Here is a 21,376-nt window from a genome sequence, read left to right as displayed (position 1 = left end):
AGTTGTGAGTTGCAGTACAGCTTTATGAAGTTGAGTGTCTGTACTTTAAAGCCTGTAGGTAGCTTCCATTACCGTTTCTACCTTTATGTAGGAATATATAAGAAATTAAAGTAAATTCTGTCAGATGCCAATAGCCTTGCTCTGTTTTACATGCAGACCACAACTACCTCTACTGCTGCTAATATTTCTATTAAAGCTGCCACTACTGCTATTACTATAGTCACTGTAATAGTCGCAGCAGTAAAGATTGGATCAAATCAAACTCATTCAGCCTAAACTGAGGATTCACCAATTCATAATTTCAGTATGCCGAGAGAGCAGCTGCTACTTGAAGGCATGTTGAAATCCTACATTATTATGCATTGGTGTACAAAGGTTTTTTTCTATGTATGAAATTACATGCTTTTGCTCATTAATCATTGCAGTTTTTCTGAAATTTATGGCAAAAGGTTTCACACAGTGAACTGAGAGGCACTGCACAGTGGAGTGTATCCTGCATTTGGGGAGAGACAGTAGACACAAGGCCAGTCATGTGTGGATGTATTCGCAGGGGTAGTGAAGTAAAGCAAGGTAATGGCATTTTCATTCTGTTAAGTCTAAGTGCACTAGATGGTGGGAGAGAGTCACTGAGGCAAAAGAGAAGTACCGTATGGTATTTCAGTGGAGTGTAGGACTTATGTCTGTCAATGCAAGCTGGTGACAAATTACAGAGGCATGCTGTAGTCAATTAAAAGATCTGTAATACTTGCATTTCTACAGCTTATTTTGAAGCCCATCAACCACAAAGTCTACTCTAAGTATTTACCCTGAGCATAAAAAGAAGTATACAATAGACAATGACTGCTTTCTCTGAACCTATTTGATGTCTGTAATTTAATCTGTTTTGGGTGATGTGGGGATGAAATTGCAGTGTGTAACTGCTCTTTATATTCTTTGAGGCCTCATTCTTTAAACAGAATGGTGCAGCCACTCTGTGATGTGGTTTTCCACCAGAAAAAGAGAGTATCATGTAAAAGAAATATAAATAAATAACACAGGTTTTTCCTGTTTACCACACTCCTCTGGAACACTGTTACTCACCGCCTCAAGGCCCCTATGTTGTCATTAAAAATGAGGACTAAGCCGAGGAGGAGTTGTTGATATGGAAATCTACTTACAACACCACTTTCTATGTCCTCACAGCTGTGCTTAAGTTTGAGATTCAACTTTTCAACTCTGGTGCCAAACTCTCAACTTTCAGATAAATGAGCTGGAGTCTCAGCTGGATACTACTTTGCAGGATCAAACGGTCCTCTAAGTGATGGAGAAATTGGTTCCTCCCATTAGTCTTAGTTAAAATTTTGTCTTTGTATATGTGGCAAGGTGTGCAAGGCTAGAGTGTGCGAGTCTAGTGTAGGTTATTTTCCATTTCCCTCTCTTGCCCTCTCCTCACCTGTTCAATATCTCTCCTCTCTCTTGTTGGCCTCAGGCAGGATCCCTGGGATTTCGAATGGAGCTCTGTACTGTATGGTCAGTCAACAAGATGATTAAGAAAGAGGTGAAGTGGTTAACTGGGCCCTGATTTAACCGCCCTTTATCTGCAATTGGCTTTTAATTGTACTTACTGTAAAGCGTAAAGCCAGCAGTAATTCTGTAAACAAACAAGCAAAAAAAAAATGCAAAGAGATAATTGGCCACGCAACAGTTGTGTAAGACAGCAGCTAATGTTAACTGAGGGTAGTCGCCCTTGCTGTTACTGAAGTGTTATTCGATAATGTGAGTCAGTTACTAAATGTGCCAAACCCTGAATTTGACGTTGTGAATTTTGGAATCTGTGCCCTCGGTTTTTCATTTGTATACCTGTTTTGTTTTGGGTTTTTTGTGTTTACTGCAGCATAGGTTTAATTTTATGGATCCATGATTTTGTGCCTCTGCAGCAGTCAGAATGGTACTTAAAATATAAAAATGTATGTATCAAGGAAAACATAGTTTAAATGCTTGATAGGGATGAACCTATGGGGAGTGCATCATTGACGAGGTGCCTCATGGTGGTAAAACCACTACTAAGACTGGTTTGTACCGTCCAGCCAACTCCAATATATACAGATAAGAATGATGTTTACTTGTTGCATGGATCTACAGAATTTCATCACAAAAACTGTGCCTTATGACTGGCTTCATTGTTGAGATTTCAAACATGTTGAACCTGGTCCATAACCCCATTGCTGTCACATTCAAGAATCACTTTACAACAGTATTAATGCAACTAGTTATGGTAAGTGATCTAGCTAATTAAATGTAAGTAAGACCTATCTGTCAAAATGAAAATGTTAGACCACTTAATGCTTAGTTTTGTTTTAGGGCATCTTCGTAAGGGTAACAACAACCAATGAAGCAAGGAAAAACCTTGGTAGAAAATTGCAGTTCAGCTAAAATAAGCTCTTGAATGTAGTTAGGTAACTGGCTCACTGTTAGAAATGATTTTTTAAGCTTTAACTGCCTAGACTAGTTAAAGCTGATGTACAGGTGTGTGCCTTTATGGAGTCTTAGTTTTAACACCAGATGTTTAAAGGAGAATTAATGTAACTTCCCCCATGCTGCAGTGTTCAACGTTTAATTAATTTTTTTGTACATTTAGAGAATGAACATGTAACACGTATGCTGTGATGTCATCACCATGGTTCAGTAACCCCATATTTTCCATTAACCTTCAGCAGTTTTCAGAAACATGGGCCCTGTGGTTGGCAAGTGATTGCTGTAGTGTTGCTGGTGAACCCTCTAGCTACACTTAAACCAATGCAAATGGAGTCACAGTACTTAGGAGCTTATTATTCACTACCATATTTTTCACTCAATTAATCAGATGTGAGTGGGCACCATATCTATTTTAGAAAACATCTTGAGGAAAAATTCATTGCTCATTTCTGCATCCCTCATTCTCGCGGGTATAAGAGATCTTTATTAAGCCACATACTGGTTTTAGTGAGCCAGTGTTTGCAGCACTACATTAAATATGGGTGCATAAATGTGTGGAACTGTAGGATCTGTACATAAGTGATATAGCTGTGATAGTGAAAATTATCACTTTTCTTTTATCACATTTCTTTTGTGTGTAAACACCTGAACAGAATAGTATCTTTACTGAATTCCTTAGACAACATGCCTGAAGTTGAAACTGTATCTTTCTTCAGGTATGAAGCCTTTATACCAGAGAGGACAATAGGACTATAATAATATCATGAGAGTAATTCATATGTTTCATTTTGTGACAAAAATGTGAAAACTGTGACTGATAGCTCAATTACACTACCCTTAAAGAGCAAGTTATGAAATTGCGATACAATGTATTTACAATTACTCCTCCCCAAATTAAAAAAAAAAATACAAATTGAGAAATAAGACATGCCACAATTGTTTCAAATGTGTATTTTTATTTGAGAGGAAAGACAGCAGACCTAAAAGACATCTCATTGGCATATTTACTATCCTATGGGCAGTTAGGAAGAACATTAATTAAAAAGAACAGTGTTTTGTAATTGATGGTTGCTAATGAATTATGTTTATTTTTTTGTTCAACAAGCACTAATTTGAACAGGTGCTGAAGAACAGAGAAAAAAAAACTATTTTACAAAGGAGCACGATGCTTTATTCCAGACCCTGCAGGTCCGTGTCACATTTGTATGTAGGAGCACAGGCTGAGGCGGTGCCTGGTAGTTAGCCCCTGCTCTCCTAAATAAGGTGGAGGATGGTGTTTATGACTCTGAAGAGTATGTCAATAGATTAGCTCAATACAGAGGCAACGTTCATTATGACTATGGATTTTTGTTGTTTGATCAGACAGGAGATCAATTCCAGCAGCACTGCTTTTCTTTCTCACAGAGGGTAGTAAATAACTCGCCGGGTGGCGCATGACGATGTTTAGTTATTCCTGATGATTCCCATCACAGAGCAGGTGTAGCATTGGTATTTGTGGGTGTGTGTGTACTGTATTAACTGTGGTCAGGGGTCAGGCCTCTCAGTATTATCAAGAGAGCCAGACCAAATGCAGCATAGGGGGAGATACTGCACATGCAAACACACACACACACACACATACACATATGTACACACAATACATACAACACACTTATACATACATACATGTGTGCATATACATACACATGCACACACACGCATCTTACATACAGACACACGTATACCGTACGTACATATACACATACACAGACACACAAACACATTAGGTAGTAAACACCACTGTTGAGATCAAAGGTGCAGAATCCTGTAGACTACTTCTAGGGGGGCATGGGTGAATAAACAGTTAACAGGAAGCTCTCGCTTCACTCATTTTTGGTGAATATGGTGTAGCTCTAGCATGCACCCTGCTGTTCTGGAATAAGTACTTACAGCGCTCTTGCTCGTTTTTCTGTGAGACATTATCAGTCAGGATCTTTGTTCTGTCTTTTGTTCACAGCCTTTAAGCCTTACTGTCTCTCATCTCTCTTTGAAACTAGTTCAGCACAGAAGCTTGCATTCTTTTAATTTTCGCTGTGGAAACTGAAAGCAGCGCAGATTTATATCTCGATTAAAAATACAATTTGGAGTCAAGGTTTCACCTTAAACAAAGCGTGCTCCATTAGTTTCTGGGGTGCCTCTTTAGTCGGGAATCATAACACGTTTTAATCCAGTCCGACAGAAAGTCTGACTTTTAAATGGCACATAAAATACCTCCATTACTAAAACTCAGTGAGGTTTAAAACCGAAAATACTTCATTTCTGCTCCTCATTCCAAAGTGTGAGGCGATAACTTCAGTTAAGGCACCGCACACAAAAGCAGCTGCTTTACAAGTCTTTTAATGGAATTACCTCACCTATGGCAGCCCGCTGTAAATAATTGGGCCTCTTGCAGAGAAAGTGTTGGAGTGGGCTTCACCTCTCAGCGAAATCAATCTGTCTTTCACAAGCAGTTCTCAATTCAACATGTTAAGGTTTCAAGCTCAAATTTCAGCCTGGACTGAGCCTGTATTTCTGAGTGAGGTGGAAGAATGACAAAGTTTACATCAAATAACAAAACAAAAAAAAATTCCTGGTAGAATTATGAAACTTGAGGCTTATACTGCATCTTTGCAGGAGGTACGCTTTAATTAAATATAGCTGGTCCTTGGCTCAGATATTAGGATGATGTGCACATCTGCACAATTCTGAGATCTCTTCTGAAAGTCAACACTTAGTTCAACACTTTTCAAAGCTATGGTAGGGCATTTTAGTCAGAGAAAGCTCTTGTTTTCTTCTGCTGTATTCTGTTTCCTGTCTTGTTTGCATTTTCTGGTTTCTGCAGTAATCCCATGCTGCTCACCGCGCATGTTGAGGCCCCCTGCTTACGGAATGTGCAGCCAGTGATTTGGGCTTCATCCATCACAGGTTGCTGTAGCAGTGGGTGTCCTGTCTGTAACTGTTTGCCGCTCTATCCTGTCTGTCCAGCAGGGTTTAGAGGCCCAGCGAGCTCTGAAATCTCTTTGATGGGCTTGGATGTCCACCCCCTCCCTTTTCGGATGTACCCTCCCGCCTCTGTCAGGACATTGTTGCGCCAGAACTTCGTTGTTTTAGCCAAAGCACATCTTGCCTCAGCTCACTGTGTGCGTGTTGTGTTAAGCAGAAAGCGGCTGTTATTTTCGTGTGCCGTAGAGTACATTTCTATTCTCAGCAGCTTCTTGAATGTGGTCACGCATTCAGCAACCAGATGAACCTTTGCACTTTGAGGACATGGGGCCAAAGTCTGACTGCCACATCGTGCCCTCTGATAGCCCCTGCATCACAGATGCATATTCCAAAGCATGCAGATGCCCCTTAGCTCCAGTTTTACTTTTCAGTATTTCCCCCTTGCACTCCACCTAGTGTACACCAAAAAGAATTTCTCCCAAGTGCACCAAACAGTTTCACACATTTGCTATGACCTCTGATCAACATAGTGTCTATGGAGTGGAGTGTAAGGGTGAATGAGAGCTCATTTTGGCTTTGCTGTGCCTCAGATGCCACTCCGCACTGGCATGCCTCAAACAGGGGGTATCACCCAGCAGATGTATGCCCTGGGAATTGAACACACCCTTGCCACCATGCCTGCCACACCTGTCAATGTGTCACATCCTCCTGTACAGAAAGGGGTTGAAGCCCCACAGAGACCCACTGATTTAAGACCACCCCAGGTGCTGGCAACCCTTCTGGGGACAGAGCACTTTTTAGTCTTATACAAACTTCGCTGTAAGTATGCTGTGCATGTGTACTGTAGGAAGGTCATATGCAAGAAAGGATTCTGAAGTCTGACTGTAGGTTCACAACTGCGTCTTTACTGTTTGCTTACTTTACTGTATATTGTGTATGCTCTGCGCGTGGAGTGGAACTGGGTTTTCCAGCAAGGTTGCTAACTGGCAGTGGTGGGGCAGCACGGTTTCAGCTGTTCTTAATTATTAAAACTAACCAGGCTAGACTGCTGAGGCTGAAATCCTCATTCAAAGAACCATGATTGCTTTTGGACGTATAATCGCAAAGGGACAGTGCATTGAGATCCAAATTTCATTCATTTCCGTGGACGAAGGCTGAAATTGATTCGCTTTGCAACAAGGTGCTGTCTTTTATTTTCTGCATGAATAATTTATAGAATGCAAAGGATTGGACAGAAGTGTCAACTATGAGACCAACAGCTATGGAATTCTTTTTGATTTAATTTTAATACTATATTTTTATTGTAATGTTTTAATTAGGGTACAGATAAATATGGACTCTTTTATTTTATTGTATTCCTTGCATTCTTTATGTGTTAATATTTTTCAGGAAACCAGGGAAATCCTACTTCCATTGTGTTATGAGAGCTTCAAGTGATTCATAACAAATTATATCAACAACAAAAAAAAATGAAGTACACAGAAATCCTCGTGTATGGTTTGCTTAGTGCTTGCTCGGTGTAACAACTGTAAACTGCCTTATTTAAAGAGCCAGCTTATCAATGGAATAATTGCAGCAAATGACTAAGCCTCCTTTGCAATCCTCCAAGCTGGTGTTAATGAAGAGCTTCTGTTGTCTTCAAGTAATTAATTACAGCAGAAAGAAAAGCAGAGAAAGCAGCACTATCTGGCGCCTTGCTCCTTAACTGGTGCCGCAGTGTTATAAATCTATTAGACAGTAATTAGAAACCAGTCAGTGTAATTATGGCATGCAGACCATGAGAAATTCAGATCATTGGTACCGCTATTATGTAACTCTACCCCACCCTCTGAAAATCATAAAAGCATTACAATGTCAGTGATGCAGACAGTGGTAAAAAATGTGGGAATTGCGGTCTTGCCCCCCGCAGAGATGTGAGTACAGCTCCGGTTGCATGTCCTGTAATTGAGTCATATGAGGTCTTGATTGCCACAGGGTAATACAGATAAGGTGTGACATTTAAACCGGTCACTTTATTTTCCGCACATTGAATTCACAGAGCTGGAAGAAACACCTTCTCTCCTGAAATACTGCAATCCAAAATAATTAAAGGTTTCATTAGTTATGAAAAAAACAAGACTGCCCGCCCTTGAGTATGTGGAGGTCTGAATGATATTAGCCACAGTACACATTTCTGTCTCATGTTTTCTGTTGAAGACTGAAGTGACTGTGAACAATGTGCATTGGACAAGAAAAATTAGCATTTTGGTGTAAATACCTCTTTGTATACTTTGTATTGTGGGTGTGTGCTTCAGTTGCGACATGGTGGGAAACAGTTTGATTCAGCAGGCCATGCAGTTTGTTCATTTACTTTTTTCGGTGTTAAGGGGTCATCTCTGGTCACTTTGCAGCTTTTCCAATTTAATAGAGGGGAAAGCAGTATCTTTGACCGTGGCTAACTCCATATTTTTTTTTCTTATTCAACCAAAATACTTGAATTAACTAGTTAACCCTGCCGCTTCAGAGTTCATTTCATAATTCAATAGGGTCAATCAGGTCTTTAGGGTGGAAGTTCAAGGTTGAGGGATTCATGCCATTTGCTCTGGGTGAGATAATTTGCCATGTGACTGAGAGAACGATGTGGCTGCAAATCTGTAATTGCTTCAAACAAAACAAAATGTTCTTTTTAAACAAAACCATCTCTGCATGCCATGTTATGTAACAGATTTATTTCAAGTGAAGTGAGACTAATTGATGAAAAAAATGTTCACAAATTACTAGTGTTGCTTTTCTTTCAGCCTGGCTGTTCCTGCGTGTTAAGTCCCATATGACACCGATATCCGTGCATTTGGCTTTCATCAGCCTCAGAATATTAATTTGTTTTTGTCCCAAAACAACTGATTGTATTACCCGTGACTGACCGTCTCCTTTTTCTCCACAGTGGGATGCCATTACTGAGATGGACGAACACAACCGACCAATTCATACCTTCCAGGTGTGCCATGTAATGGAGCCCAACCAGAACAACTGGCTGCGGTCCAACTGGATCTCCCGCGAAGCTGCGCAGAAGATCTACGTGGAGCTGCGCTTCACCCTGAGAGACTGTAACAGCATCCCGTGGGTCTCGGGCACCTGCAAAGAGACCTTCAATCTCTTCTACATGGAGACGGATGAGTCTCACGCCATCAAGTTCAAGCCGGGCCAGTATACCAAGATCGACACGATCGCGGCCGACGAGAGCTTCACACAGATGGACCTGGGCGACCGCATCCTCAAGCTCAACACAGAGGTGCGGGAGGTGGGGCCCATCACAAAGAAGGGCTTCTACCTGGCCTTCCAGGACATTGGAGCCTGCATCGCGCTGGTGTCTGTGCGCGTATACTACAAGAAATGCCCCTTCACATTCCGAAACCTGGCCACGTTCCCGGACACCATCCCCCGCGTGGACTCCTCCTCGCTGGTGGAGGTGCGGGGTGCCTGTGTGAAGAACGCGGAGGAGCGAGACACACCCAAGTTGTACTGTGGAGCCGATGGGGACTGGCTGGTGCCCCTGGGCCGCTGTGTCTGCAGCGTTGGCTATGAGGAGCTAGACGGCACCTGTCTCGGTCAGTGGCCCATTTCCCCATCTTGCTCTCTGCTCTTTACCCCTTTCTCTATCCTATCCTATCCCATATTTCTGCTTTCCTCTTTCTCTTTCTATTTTACCCTTTCGTTTTTCTCTGTTTTCCCTCTGTTTTCTGTCCTATCCCCTCTTTTCTCTCAGACTCCCTCTTTCTCTCTGTCACACTCTCTGTACACTTCCCACTTTCCCTCAGTCTTGCTTTACCTTCCCCTTTCCCAGCCCTCTCTCGTATTTCTTTCTCATCGTCCCTTCTCTCCTCCTCTCAGTCTGTCCCTGTAGCCATAGAATGGCAGCCTCTGCTCTTACGAGATGATAAAACAGTGACTTAAGTGTTGATTGTACCAGTATAGAACATCACTCTAATGCTAGTTCATTGACTAAGCAGCATGATAAAGTTTTCTTTTTCATTTATTTATTTATTTTTTAAATTGATGGGTGAAAAGGACAAAGGGTGTGTCTTAAGTCACCTATGTATGATATGTACAACTATCCACTGATCTCTTCCGTGACACTGATGATCAAAAATAAGTGTGTTCAAAGCTGTAACAATCTCTGACCACGCTGCTCATCAGTTTTGGATTGTGAGGAGATCCTCCCTTTGTCTGCCCCAGGTATGAACCCTGACAATGGAAATTTTGCATGCTCGGCATTACTGTACAAGACAGAGGAGCAGTGCGTGGACAGATCAGGCTGAGGCAGCACATTGAGCTGTTGACTAAAGGTTATCAGGAGGTATGCCAGTGGCTCCCTCACCTGATGTCCCTGTGAGCAGATGGATCATGCCTCATGGGAAGGCAAGAGCAAGCAGAACCATAGGTACTGTACAGTTGACTCACAATGGCCAGGCTTTCTCTGAGGTAGTGTACGACAGCCAGCCTTACAAATGTATACAGATACGGACTCAGCACTATTTCTCCTCTCGGCTACCAGGAAGTGAGATGACACCAAGATTCCCTGTCTTTTGACAGAGATGAGAGGTTGTTGTAACCTACAGGGCTGACAGTGTTATGGGCCGCGGAGTTGTTTTCCCCTGCACTTCTATTACTGTAATCAGAAATACCAGTGGCGCAAGGCCAGCCAGGGCCTGCCTCTCCACAAGCAAGAGCACTAACACACATGGAGGGTGAGGCATCGGCGATGGCACAACATTATCTCCATGTTGTCAAGTCAGATTCACCGGCTTTTGATCTTTTGTTAATATCTGAATATGAACTCATTCAGATGGGATCTAATAACAGCAGGTCTTGCTGTTTGAAAAAGATTTTTTTTTTCTTTTGCATTGGATGGAGATGTAGTGTGTCTGATAGGAGAGAGCACTGCATTAGGGAAATCTCAGTGTAAATCAGGCCCCGGCTTCCTCCCACCCACCCCAACGCGCTATCAGTGGAATGGATCACTCGATAGATTAAGGCTGCAGTCGCCGCCTGGCTGTCAGCTGTCAAGCTGTGCGTCTGTAATGGGGCTGCAAAGTGAATCGGTAAGCAGCTCCCAAGCCGTCTGAAGCCCTTTCAAAGCCTGGCTACAAACAGACTGCTTTCATGGCGTCATATTCGTCGGGATCGCAGTAGTCTGGAAGCTCTGTCTCCTACTGCTCAGTGCTGTTGGGCACCTTGCTACTAAAGATTACCTTCACTATCTGTCAAGTATTTTGATCATATTTTGCTCCCGTTGCCCCTGGCCTCTCTGTGGCAGTGCCCCCTCCTTGGTGCGTGTGCCTCTCCCAACTAGTGCTTCTGTGATGCATAAAAATCTTTACTTTCTTACATGATTTGCTTATTATTTATTTTTTCAAATAGGTTATATATTCCTGAATGTGCCATTTGGAATATGTAGATCGAAAACTAAACTGATTGAAGTACCACATTAGTAAAACAGCACGCCTGAATTATACTGAATTATACTGCTGCTGCAGTATCTCTTCAGTGGTAAAATCACATACTGATCAATTTTCCACCCAAATCTAACTACTGTGCACTCCATGTTGGAGACATCCTTGATATCCAACATTAATCCTATAAGTGTCACTCTTAGAAATGTAGAAGACACTTGTCACCTCCCTGCCTCCCAGCCCTACTTTTTCCTCTCACCCCTAGCCCCATAGATAATATTAATGTAGAGTAAGACGCACCACCTTCCTGTTGAAATGTGTAAAGGTCAAAGATTTCTCCAATTCGTGGGGCGTTGTCTGAGCCTGTCAGTGAAGAAAGGCCATCGGGACCCAGGGCCATCACGTCTGGGGGAGGGAGTCATCAGAAGGTCACCATTCCCTCCCCAATTGGACAGGACATGTCGCAGTGAGCAATTTCAACCTTGAAACCTCAAAAGCTGCGCTTTAATCTTTTTTAGTCTCCAGGGTTCCTTACCGCTTAATCGGATACTGGACCCTGAAAGTTATCAGTAGAGACGGATAAACGGACACGTTTGGGAAAGTGTGAAAACTTTGTTTTAAAGGTTTCATGTGCTTTTCAACAGGTGACCCTGTGTGTGTGAATTTACAGGTTGAAAAATGGTCATTTGTTTCAGCTGTTAAGCAAATATGGACATTATGTCTGCTAAGGTGAATTGTGTGCACAAAGCAATCTTTCCAGGTTCTTTGAAAGAACTGCAGTGGTAAAAATGATGTTTGAAGACTTTTAAAAAGATACAGATGGAATTGATGATCTAATGAATCCTTCCAGGTGCTAAACAATATTCTATGGGTCTTTCATCATAAATTCCCGCCAGTTTATCCTGAAATAGCAAACATTGTATGTGTGTGTGTGATTTTATGAAAGTGTATTTGTAATATGTCATTATTGTTAGTCTGGCAGTAAGTTAACACAAAAAAGGTAAAGCAAGCGTATGTTTTAGCAATAATAAATTAGTAAAATAAATATATTAAAATATATAAATGTGTTTATTATCAACAACAATAAATGTAATGGCTGCTGTTGTGTATTATAGGTTCCAATTCACAATATTTGTTTTTGGTTGCTGAATTGCTAACCACTAATTGACTACATTTGTATACAGCTCTAAAAGCATGGGGCATGTTTCAAGCCAGTGGGAGCCAAGGACAGTTTTGTGCCAGATTAATCTTATCTGGCCTCATTTCCCAAGCTCTGTACGGAGAGTACACCACTAATTGCGTCCATTTGTTAAATTCAGAGCAAAAACAGGATTGTTTCTGTTTCCCTTAAATAACTGAAAGCGGCCTTGCAATTAAAATAACCACTAAATTAAGCCATCTTACGCATTAACAAGCAGAAAACCGAATCTCAATACCCTGTTTCTCAAGAACAAAACATTCCACAAATGCCCCCGCTAGCACTGAACTAATTTAAGTTGTTTGCGCTTTGAAAGTTTCATTAACTGTCATCAAAGGCCTCGTGTATTGTCAGGTTTGCTATGATTAAGGCAGGGTAAGTGACAGTAGATCATCTCACGGTCATGTACAAGACAGAAGGAAGAGGGCATGGTTTTAATTTATAGTAGTTTCCCGACCCTGCCTTTTATTCCTCCATCTTATCTGCATGTTTCCTTATCCTTGTCACTTTATTCTGAAAATTTGTCCAACTGTGTTCACTTAAAGATGGAGCAATGCTGCAAACGTATATATATGTAAAACCATCTTCACATTTAACCTTCAGATTTGAGTATGTGTGTGTGTGTGTGACACAACTGGTTGTAGTCTATTATTCCTGTTATCACCCCTGTGTGAATCTTCTCTCTAGTCCACAAAGTTCAGTTGTCCTGTTTATGTAAGTTTTTGAAGTGATTGATGTGATGAAACTCCAATCCGTGGCTATATGGGACTACCCAGATTTACCAACTACTGTCATATTCACTAAAGAAGGTTACTTAAACAGGTGTTATTACTTTATTTTGCTTTATTTGTTGGTTCTTTCTTGTTGCCTCAGGAGTCATGTAGTTATGTCAGGTAGTCCAGCTTTTATGTTTCATTGTTCTTCCTCATGATTGTTGTATCATATATGCTGTATGTGCAGTATGTTTAAATTGGAAATTCTCCGGTGCGATTATTGACATTCCAGGTCTGAACGGCTGCCTTTTTCTTACTGGCTAGATGGAAGAATGACTGTTTTTTGTTTGTTTGTTTTACTTTTTTGTTGGTTTTTTCTTTCTTTTCTGTTGATAGCGGGGGTACTCAGCAGTCATTTATGGTGCCATGTGCCCTAGTGCCGTAGTCTTCACTGAGTTTGACATTTCAAGGACTGCTGCTTGTCGAAAGAATTATCGAGTCCAGAGCTGAATTCTAACCTGATGTGACCCACAACCAAATGTTTGAAGGAAGTGAATGTCATTGTGATGTGACTTTGAATTTCTGTTGTTCACACATCTGAATATTGCACACAGTAATTCAGTTTTACTGAAGACATGCCATTCAAACAGGAGCTACCTCACATTTGTGAAAGGTTTAAAGGTGTTTCAGCTACAGGAACTTTTAGCAATGTGTTTCTTTCAGTCATAAAAGCATATTTAGCATGTTTGGCGTACTACATACTATACTTGATTTACTCAGCAGGCCAGGGCAATATGTCCCAGTAATCTTGTCTTTATCAAAAGCATGGAACGGAAATGTAGTTGTTGTTGGTGGTATATTTTATTTTATGCTATTACTTCATTGTAGGTTAGTTTGCACTGTCATTTTCTGCATCAGCTGTATTTTTTTCACTTCTCTTAACCAGCCTGCCATGTTGGTCACTCCTAGACCAACAAAATCAAACTACGTTGGAAAATTTGAGCTACATTTGGATCAAAACTGGGAGTTTGTAGTTAATTATGATTTAAAAAATGAATGTTGATGCATATAAGTTTTCATGATAATATTGACAGTCCTGATATTTATTTACACATTGTATTATTTTAAAATACCCTGCAGACCTTTATTAGATTTTACTGAAGGGGAAGCCTATTTCTTATGGACAAGATTTTCCTGATAACTTATTTGAGGATTCAGCAGTTCATCCACCTTTCAAAACCCTATCTGAAAATTGTATCATCCCCCTAAATACTCCATTGCAACATGTTAGGCAGAAAATCGACTGCAAAACACCAACAGGTTTTCAGCAGATATTTGTTTATGTTTCAACAGCTCAACTATACTGAATGCCTACTGAATGGATATAACTTGAAAGTTTGTTAGTATTAGCATGCTGTTTTACCAAGGTAATCTGGAAGGATGTGTTCTCAACTGTTGTAAGGCTTTACTTTCTCCATGAGATACTGATTCATTCTGCAGCTTGATCACAGCTAAGGGGGCAGTAGGTAGACAAGCTGTTCTGTGTCCCACCTGAGCGAATGACCTTGTGTGTGGTGCAACTCACAAAATATCAAAACCTGGCATGTGAAGGGCACACTCATATGCTAGGCTAAACCCACACAGGAAGATGGTCTCAGTGAGGCTACTGTGATCTATGTTGGTTCTGAAGAATGCATACAACTTTGATGTGAACATTATTAGATAAGAAAGAAATGGTGGTATGAATGGTGTGTAGAAGTCATGCTTTGATAAGGCTTTAATAAAAGCCAAGGCTGTACAACCAGGATATTTCTGTTGTATGTAGGCTAATCATGTGTGTTCTTCCTGTAGTGGGTTATTGCCTTTACTAGTCTTACTAGGCAATGGCTTCACAGTTCAGTTAAGGTCAACCCAGCATGCTACATTCAGCCATTTTTTCCTCAGTGCAGAGGTACAGAGATAACGATTTTTTTTTCTTTTTTCTAGATTCGAGCAGGCAAAGTTATCATATCCCATATTGGTTCAGTGTAAAGCCTAGCTTTCAGGAGGAATCAATCCCCCAATCCAGACTCAGTAAAACAACAGGAGCATTTAAGAAACCGCTGCAGTAGCTTTGATGAGATTGAAACTTCCTTTCACATCAGAGTGTAAAATGCAGCACATTCTCGTCACATCTTCAGTGTGCTGGAGACACAGTGGCATCGGAAAAAATATCCCATAATCTCTCTGCCTTTTCCAAAGCACAGAGCACCCCCAGAAAAAAAAGAAAAAAGAAATAAATAAATGCAGAAAGAAACCAGCTGCCAATATTCTCAAACCATCTTGTGCACTGAAGCATCGCATAGAAACTTACAGAGGACTGCACATCCAGTGTAGGTGAGTGTTCACCTTTGGCCATGTTACAGCGCTCGTGTATCCTTCGGAAAGTCCAAGGCCACTTTTTTGAAAGTAATCAAAGAGGACAGTGCTGCATGGCTAAGTGCGGAGGAAGTTAACTGAACAATCACTGCAGCTTTTCCCTGTGCAGCCAAGCAGTCCACTCTCTAATTTTATCCCACATGATTTCGGCACAATGGGGTTCTAATCCCCACCAACCCCCCTTCCAACCATGCTGCTTTTGCACCCTGGACATGAACTTCATCTCAAAGTCTATAGCTAACTGGTATCCCCATAGATTTGACGTTAAAAGTGAAATTTGTCTTCTTTTCTCCCAGGTAACCCTCCTGTCTGGAAAAGGATTGCATTAGATGCCGTGACATTTGTGATCTGAATTTGTCCAAACAAAACATAAAGGTTCCATTATTCTGTCATCCTCCGGCTGGCTAGTTGCCATGACAATGGAGCTTATGGAAAGGAGAGCTGCCCAGCTGACAAGTGTCTACAAGAAGAGGCTACCACTTTGTACCACTATCAAAATAATTTCCATTGAGGATGCAAGGGGATCAGTAGTCTGAGCAGCAAGGTGGAGGGACTGCTGTTAAAATGCATGTAGTAAAAGCTTTTAAAAATTGTTCCATTAGCAGAGGATTAGCAATCCAGCAAATCCGGCAAATTTAACCACTGCTGCAAGGTAACATGGCATGACTCTGTCTCAGAACCTCACAGCCAAACTACAGGAGTGGTTAGGGAACTGTCCTTGGTCCTCTCTTCTTCCTATGCATAAAATCTTTAAGATCAGTCATTACCTGCCACAGATTCTCTTACCATTGCTATACAGATGATACACAGCTCCTTCTGCCATTTCCACCCACTGACAAGAATTTTCTCTTACACATCAAGGCTTGCCTCAGTGACGTATTCAACCTCTCCACACTAGAACACTGCAAATTTTTCCTGCCTGCCCTCCCAGCAAATGCCAACAAACCTCTGTAGTTGTTTTGGAATGCAGCTGCTCAACTGATCTACAGCCAAGTAAAATAATATCACACCTCTCCTCATTTGTCTACCTCGTCTCTGGCAACCTGTTATCTCAGATAAAATAAAAAAGGTATTATACACACATGCATGCATGCAAGAATGCACAAACGTGCAAGCACACACACACATACACACATACACACACACACACACACACACACACACACACACACACACACACACACAGTACATACATCCTACCAATACAATTCATTTGTACAGTCATCTCTTTTCTCCTAAATGAATCAGTCTTTACTAAGTGATGAATAAGAAATGATGAGACATGCAAATACGACTACCTGTATTCCATTTTATATCCAAATGAAGTGCAAACACTAGGTTATGCTTCTGGTTAATTACAACAACACAAGCTCTTTTCATGTATCCATTGAAATGAGATGGGAACAAATGTATTTCCCCTGTGTGATGGTTGAAAAATAACTTTTACTGTGGCATACACAGCCCCAGGTAGTTTTATCTAAAATTGCAATTTGCTGTAAATTGAGCTATACAAATAGAATAAAATGAGCATGAAATCTTCATTTTTTCCCAAAAGAAAATGCTTGCCCAAACACTTGGCAAAAAATATAGTTGCTGTCTGAGGACACAAATCATTATCTCCTCACCTCATCTGTTGCCTCTTAGCTAGATTCATCTTGATGCTTCTGAGCACATTGAAAGGGAAAGGTTAATGTATGTCAGTGCATTTTATAGGATAATCTCAGACAATTAAAGATGATGATTTCACTTCCTTCCTGAAACCAAATGGAATTCTCCTTTTCATACATCCATCTAAAAGCTTTGTGTTTCAGGATGGTGTTGGGAGATATGGAGCCAATCTCTATACTCCATTAGGACTCAGAAGTGCAAGTGTTCTACTGTGGAGTTCTGTTTCCACTTATATATTCAGGTTCTGTGGGTACCTTTCCACAAATGACAAACAGCATGCCACAGGTCTTCCCTGTTCCGTGCATTAATTACATTTTTTGTGACATTGTTGTTGTTGTTCAAAGCCCACGGAGAGCAAGCCTCTGAAGAATGCCTTCAGTGACGCACCGGCACACATATTACTGCATTTGTAAGGCACAGATATTATCAAATTTGTACCGGGTGCCGTTAGTGGACTGTCATTCCAGCCAGCACTATGGCAATAACTTTGTGTCTGCATGGATTGCTGGTGAAGTTACGGAATGTTTGACTGAGTAGGGAGTGATCATCTAAGTGTGCATGTGCATACCGATCATATAGCCCTGACCTGAGCTGATCTGATCACTGTCAACAGAGTCAAACCACTAAGGCCATGCAGCCCACCCAAAAGCCATAACCCATACATGATGGACACATTGGTGGACACACATAGCACAATGCAATCAAACAGCAGGGCATCTGTGTGGGTCTGGGACTGTTCACAACAGTCCTTTTATTGGAAATTTTTATTTTAGCATTCATCTCAGAGAGCCTTTTATTGTTTTATTCTCCCACTCCCAAGTTTCCACATTCCTTTATTATTACTTGCTGTACATGTAGCAGTAATAATTAGCAATAATTTAATTACACATGTTTAATTAGCAATTATTGTTATCCTTATTACATATCCTTATTTGGAGTGTCTCGCAGAGTAGATATTATAAGATACAAGTGTATAAAACAAATAAACAAGTGCAGTAGTCTAGTGCATAAGACATTGAACTATAAGTGACTTCCTGAGTATCCCAAGGCAGCACAGCTGCAAATACAGTTTTCAGTAGAATGTATAAGTATAACAAAGTATAACAAGGATACTAAATGTCTGTATGTTTCTTTTAAAACAATGTTGGCTTATAAATTTGGCAGCTAACTAGATTCTATATTAAGCCTGGGTTTACTTGTGCAAAACAAAACAAAAACAAAAAAATGTTTGCTTCTTGTGAAAAATATGGATTTTTTTTTAAGCGGTTTGTCCAGGGATTTAATTGGAAGACAGTTTTAAACAGGGTTGAGGTCCCCAATCAGACACTTTCAATTACAGAGAACGATGTCAGACAGGCTCAGGGAACAATTTGTGCACATATCCCTCAAGTTGTCACAGGGAAATGAAAAAAGATGTCGTGGAGAAACAGCAGAATGCCAATGGAAGGGAAGGCATGCCTCACACACTGAGAGAATGAGCCATTGTTTACATCAGCCAACGGAGCCCGTTGGTTGAGTCACAGCGTGACATTTGTAGGACTCATTTCAGTTTAACGAGCAACCGCAGTGGGAATAACTTAATTGGGAGTTTTTTGAGAAGCCACCCCCCCGCCCCCCAACCTGACACAAACTGTGGATAGGAGGTGGGAGTTTATGTGCTCTGTAAGAATCTGGTCTCTCTGTGGAGAAATTATCATATGTTGTACCAATTCATTACATTCATGGATTGTCACCAAATTCTTATACATAGGTGACAAAAACGTGTTAATACATTCCTTCTAAACTTGGCATTTTTAATAATTTTTAATAATTTTACTGCAGCTGAAGCCCTTTGAGAATTATTATGTGGCATGTTCGTCCCACATGGCGGTAGTTCAAATATAACTACTGTATGTGCATATATTTGTTGCGTTCTGATGCAAGTTCATCTCACATGTGACAGACAGTTATGCCTTCACATCAGCTGTGAGATGCCATTGTATGCTTTAAAAGCCACTCTGTGCCTTTGCACATGGAGGCCGTTGGGCTCTCAAGGACAACAGCAGATCTCAAGGACAGAACGGAGGTGTATCAAAGAGAGAATAAAGAATCTTTAATATGCATGAACACTCCTCTCAAAGGAATAAATGGTGGCTTTTTATGTGCAGTAGGAGTCACAGGACACAACTTTAAATCGAAACTGTTATAGCTTTTGAAGATTGTTTTCATTTAAAGGAGAACTGTTACTGAAAATGTTTAATGTAGTATGCAATATATACTTTCTCAATTTTATTTGAGCATAAGCATCAGAGCTGTCTGTATTCATAGTTCAATGCATTTTTAATTCTCATTTATGAACAAGTACAGCCTGCTATGTGCATTCCCCTGTGATGCCATTAGTTTCAATGGTTCTAGTAACAAAGACCTGCACCTTTTGACCTGGGTGGTTCAATTGGGGAGCCACCATGTGGATTCTCAGTGTGAGAACAAAGCAACTGCAAATGCTCTACTTACAGCCTATCTAAAAAAAATAACATTTTAGAACCTGCTTTATGATGTAACATGACAGCCAGATTACATGCATGCACAACAGGCCCAGTTGCTGAAATTGAATTGTAAACTGCAACATTTATATTGATTTAGACTCCGAGATCAACAAATTAGCTGCATTGATGTGGAACAGTGCCTTAGATCAGATTGTCAGAGACCGATTCTCAGAGCTGGCATCCGAGACACGGGGCCGCCCCCACAAATCTGTCCCTGGAAACAGAAAGGTTCCTCTCGCTCCTCAGCATGGCAGAATTTGTTCCGCCTAGCAGGAGACAGAGATGTGGAGTTGGCCGTGGTCCCGAGCACCAGGGGGATGCTAATGCCCTTGGACTGGGCCGACTGACTGTCTGCAGCACAGGGATGTGAGCGCTGGCAGCTCTGAGAGGAATCATGGAGCAAAGCAGCCAAAATCATCATTTAACCCCATCAGCACTGGAGAAATGCTTTCTCACTGATGAGGCAGGGGAGAAAGTTGAACAGCTCAGTTGTCTCACTTGTACAGATCTTGTTTGCTGGGAAGCTTCGTTATTATAATTTATTTCATCATTTTAATTAGGCTACACCAGTTATAACCTTTGATTCTTGGCACAATCATTTGACAACATCAAATGAAAGTGTCAGGAGACAACGTTGACTATCTGTCCTCTTCAGTGAGCAAGTCATATTTCTACTGTTCCCAAGCACGAAAAGCACAAGTGCTATGTCATTTTGGTAAAAGTTTACTGTGTACTTCCTGGGCATCTCAGTATAAACAGAATACAGCGTTAAATATTTTTCTGATAGCCCTGATTCCCTGGTGCTATAAACCTACAATACGAAGGACACAAGTAAAATTAGCAATTTCAAAAACAATTAGAATGAGTGCTTAGTACCCATGTTCATATGTCCTTTGAAGCTTAAAGCTTTACCTGACCCCAAAAGTATTAAATTACAGTAACAACTGGACTCCTAGTACAGCAGAGGTTGCTTTGGCAGACTGTAGGTGTTTTTTTTTTTTTGCTGTAAATGGAGAGACTGCAGAGGAGACGCAATACACTGCAGTATTCTCACATCCACACCCAGGCATGAGATGAAAAACTTGTGAAACAAAATATCTTGCATTTGTCTTGGTTACATACTCATATGGATTCTGAAATTGTGGGTTCAAAATTGGAACATATAGTCTATAATTTGATGACCTGAACGAATATGCGTGTGGGTGGAGGTAATAAGTGCATTAATTTAGCGCCACAGGAAACAGTAGGTTTTATTTTTAATCTGACTGGAAAAATAATTATGCAGATTATAGTTTGCGAGCAGTTGCATCAAGTTGAAAAATGAACTTGCAATGACTTTTGCTTCCTCCCTTTTTTTTAATTTTTGAGTGTTACTTCAAAGGCCAGCCTGATCAAAGCTTGATGAAAAAAAAATTCCCAAATGTACCACAGAATGCGCAAATGCAGCCTCCTCTACTAGCAAAACAAAGGGACTAGAGCATTTGATACTTTGTTATTTTACCAACAAAATCCTGTCAGATTGTGCGATGTTTCAATTTAACTTTTTTTTTTTGGTTTAGCCCAAAAAGACCATGAGACTGAATAAGACATCAAAGGGTCCATGTCATGGCCTAGATATCACAGTGCTTACACGATGTGGAGTTCGCAAACACACCCTTAAAAATATACCAGAAAAGTTATGGGTTTAAGATTCAGCTTTCCCTTAAACAAGAGTCCCCCTTTGTCTTTTGTCCCAAAATGTCTTTGAGCAGAAGGTTATGAATGTTGAACAATTTCATATGCATTATTAATGATGGTGATGGTTGCCAGTGCAGCTTCAGCTGACAGTTCAGAAAGTGTCAGAACTGTTCAGTACCCCCACACAAACCTGGAAAGTTTTTCATACCCCATTATAAGTATGTGTAACTATTTATAATTCATTTTGATACTTTGATACTTTTTCTCATATGGTCTGGCCAGTATGTAACAATATGTGCTTCCAAAATTGCCAGTTCTTATGTGCTGCACAGA

At 40.8% G+C, this 21,376-nt stretch overlaps 1 protein-coding gene across 1 annotated transcript in view; it reads left to right on the top strand.

Moving 5' to 3' along the window:
* Positions 1 to 21,376, top strand: part of epha6 (eph receptor A6) — a 170,269-nt gene that overhangs the window by 38,056 nt on the left and 110,837 nt on the right. The window contains exon 3 of the mRNA XM_036539935.1: positions 8,336 to 8,999. Coding sequence (XP_036395828.1) covers positions 8,336 to 8,999 — 664 coding nt within the window. The remainder of the gene's footprint in view (positions 1 to 8,335; positions 9,000 to 21,376) is intronic.

This window comes from Megalops cyprinoides, chromosome 11, assembly GCF_013368585.1.
Source record: "Megalops cyprinoides isolate fMegCyp1 chromosome 11, fMegCyp1.pri, whole genome shotgun sequence".
Lineage (NCBI taxonomy): Eukaryota > Metazoa > Chordata > Actinopteri > Elopiformes > Megalopidae > Megalops > Megalops cyprinoides.
This window is presented reverse-complemented; position numbering and strand designations above follow the sequence as displayed.